We start from the raw sequence: 2,884 nt of genomic DNA, 5'->3' as shown, positions 1-2,884 counted from the left end.
TGAGTCATGAGTGCATTAATCACTCAGTCACCAGACTGGTTATGTTGTTCCATGTCTTTATATATAGATAAGATCAGGAGACATCTTCCGACTGTATCTGGTTCATCTACTGTCACAGTCTAATAATCTTTCTTTTTGAGTGCACTGATGCATGTCCTTACAGTCTACGCAGCAGCTTTCTTTATGACGGGGGGGGTAACCTGATTCCCAAGGCAACTGTTGCCACCGCAAAACACTCATTGAATGCACAGGCATGTCACAGCTAATCTCTAACTAGTGCCGCTGCACTAATTTGCTATATTTCAATTTGTGTTATGATTTACCAGAAATCATAATTTGCTGGTTTAAGAAAACTATTTAATTGTTCAGGTTTTTTAACACGTTGAGAATTTTCATTCTACAAAAAGTTCTCTGGTAGAGGAACAGAAGAAACAGCTTGGACTACAAAATGAGACTACGTAAGGAAACAAAACAATTGTTCTATTTGTTGTCTATTTTAGTGTGACTAGTAAAATCTTAAACATGTGCAGTGATTTTGTTTTTCTAAACCTTCATCACCACAGCAGCTATCTCCATAGCTTCCACCCCGGTGTGTATTCCTCAAGACACACTTCCTATCCGGCAGAGTCGCTGTCTGGTGGTCACCCAAACTACATTTCCCAGCATCTCAAACTCTGCCCGGCTCTGGGCAAGCAGTCAGGTGAGCAGAGATTTATTGTCAGACTGTCTCAAGGGAATAAAGTGTTTGAGCTAAGAAAAAATAAAGGTTCATAAATCTGCTTTCTAGAGTATCCCAAGACTGAACCCTTTACATCCACCTTTGGTTAATAAACGCATCGTCAGCCTGGAGACACCAGCTGTTCACCATCACAACCACCAGAGGACACTGATAATGCAGAGGAAAGAGCACCAGAGGTAGGAGCATCTGAACAATTCCCCATTACCATTTTATTCAAACTGAAAATCACTAATGCCTTTTAGAAGAGCTGAGGTCAAAAGTCACTGACATGTAGTTGATGTTTCAGGTATCATCAAGTGTGGAGAAAACCTTTTTATGGATCCAGCAGTGAGAGAGACGAGTACAGGTACAATTAAACATTTTGAACTGTTGAGTCTCTTTCTATTATCCTCTAAAATCTTCTAAACATTACATACTGAATATGAAAATTCAGTGTTGACATAGAAAATCAATTATTTGTTCCTTTAGGAAAGAGTTGTTAGAGCATTTAAAGAGGCAGATGGAAGAGAAATGCATATCACTGAAGCTACATTTGGCCAGTAAAGTGAAGGAAGCCGAGAATCTACGGGAAGTGGACCGCCTCGCACTGTCCGGTGAAAGAGAGCTAAGGATCCAGCACAGCAAAGCAATGACAGCCTACAGAGATGAGAACAAGAGGGTAAAGTCCAACACGACATACATTATGTATCCACTGCTAATGCCTTCACAGTGTAATGATAATGCTTTAACATGGTGCATCTTCTCAGGTTACAACAATATAGGAAGTGTTTGAGGTTTTCCCCCTGTGTGTCTCTGGTGTGTGTGCAGCTAATGGAGCAGAGCTGGAGGGACAGAGCACTAACACGCTCCCAGGAGACCCTAAAGGAGAGAGAGATGCTCTGCCTCAACCCCATTAACTGGAATGGAACACTGAAATAGGTCAAACTTCAACATCCAGAGTCAAAACTTCAGGCTGGCCTCGCAGCAGTGTTTGGGCATGCATGAGATTCAGATGAAACTGGGATGCAACATATATTGTACATGCAATTAGAGCTGTGGTATAGCAATAAATGGGCCTTAGGGTTTTTCTAAAGAAAGGAGAACCAAATGAAAATCTTAAGCTTTATTTGAATGTATAAGAATGATGATTTGTCTCTTACTTTATTAATGTTGTGTTATTTACAGCTGTTGGTTCCGATAAAGTAAAAGGCAGTAAAAAGACTTATGAGCACTTATGCATTGAGTTCCATTATCAGACTGGCAGTTGTTTTTTGTTATTTTTAAGAATCAAAACTGATAATGCCTACAATACCCACAATGCAATCCAGCCACTAACAAGCTTACTAGACTATACGGATTCAACAGCCCTAGTCAAACAGCTCCATCTGGAGTCACCAACAATTTCAAACTGCTTTTTTTCCCACACACTGTTTATGGAGTATTTCTTCACAAAACCTGCTGAAAGACTGATTGTAAAATAGGTGGAGTTCCCCACTACAGGTTTCTCTCAGTAAATGACTTCCTGCATGTGCGATCATTTAGAATGCCACAGGCAATAGCAGAAAATCAAAGTCCACAAGTTTGAATGTTGTTACTCATTCTGTTTAAAGCAGGTGTGCCAAACTCAAATACACATTGGGCCAAAAATAAAAAATCGGTGCTAGTGCTTGTAAAAAAGTTTTGTTTATAGCTAAACTTATTCAAGTGAACTTATTGTCCATATTAAACCTGGAACTAGCAAAGCTTAAATGATTGCCTATAAAAACAACATTAAATAATCAGTTGCATTCATTTCTTATGGCTCTATCTGCAGCTTTTCCAGAGTCATTTATCCACAGGCCAACAACAGCTTCAAAGAAAAAACCAAACATGCCCTGTGGTTGCAAGAAAGAAAGTGCAGAAGGAAACATCCATTGAAACTCAGTTTGCTGCTCTGTGATGCACACTAAGCCAGATACTTTGCATCTCATCTCGGGTGCAAGGCCATCAATGTTTGGGGTCAGGCTCTGAGCGGAGGAAATCCTCAGGATTGAGTGAAGGTGTGCGTGCAATATACCGGCGGGCCAGATCTAATAGTAATTAGAAATTATCCTGCGGGCCGAAATTAAATCCACCAAGGGCCTGATTTGGCCCCCGGGCCTTGAGTTTGACACATGTGGTTTAAAG

The 2,884-nt window shown here is 40.5% G+C and overlaps 1 protein-coding gene across 1 annotated transcript; it reads left to right on the top strand.

Moving 5' to 3' along the window:
- Window positions 1–156: 156 nt before the first annotated feature.
- LOC307037798 (uncharacterized protein) lies at window positions 157–2,376 on the top strand. The gene is made up of 6 exons (XM_079678907.1): window positions 157–458; window positions 564–700; window positions 788–915; window positions 1,026–1,085; window positions 1,208–1,397; window positions 1,547–2,376. Exons 1-6 carry the CDS (start codon window positions 449–451, stop codon window positions 1,655–1,657), a joined length of 636 nt encoding a protein of 211 aa, XP_079535033.1. The 5' UTR covers window positions 157–448; the 3' UTR covers window positions 1,658–2,376.
- The last annotated feature ends 508 nt before the right edge of the window (window positions 2,377–2,884 follow it).

Source organism: Notothenia rossii (genome assembly GCF_949606895.1).
Source record: "Notothenia rossii genome assembly, chromosome: 4".
NCBI lineage: Eukaryota > Metazoa > Chordata > Actinopteri > Perciformes > Nototheniidae > Notothenia > Notothenia rossii.
The sequence above is the reverse complement of the archived record's forward strand: the minus strand, read 5'-3'. Positions and strand labels throughout refer to the sequence as shown.

Bases quoted from the DNA above. Each gene is read 5' to 3' on its own strand.
- LOC307037798 (XM_079678907.1), top strand. The intron at 1,086-1,207 runs GTACAATTAAAC...TTGTTCCTTTAG, and splicing joins AGTGAGAGAGACGAGTACAG to GAAAGAGTTGTTAGAGCATT. The intron at 1,398-1,546 runs GTAAAGTCCAAC...GTGTGTGTGCAG, and splicing joins ACAGAGATGAGAACAAGAGG to CTAATGGAGCAGAGCTGGAG.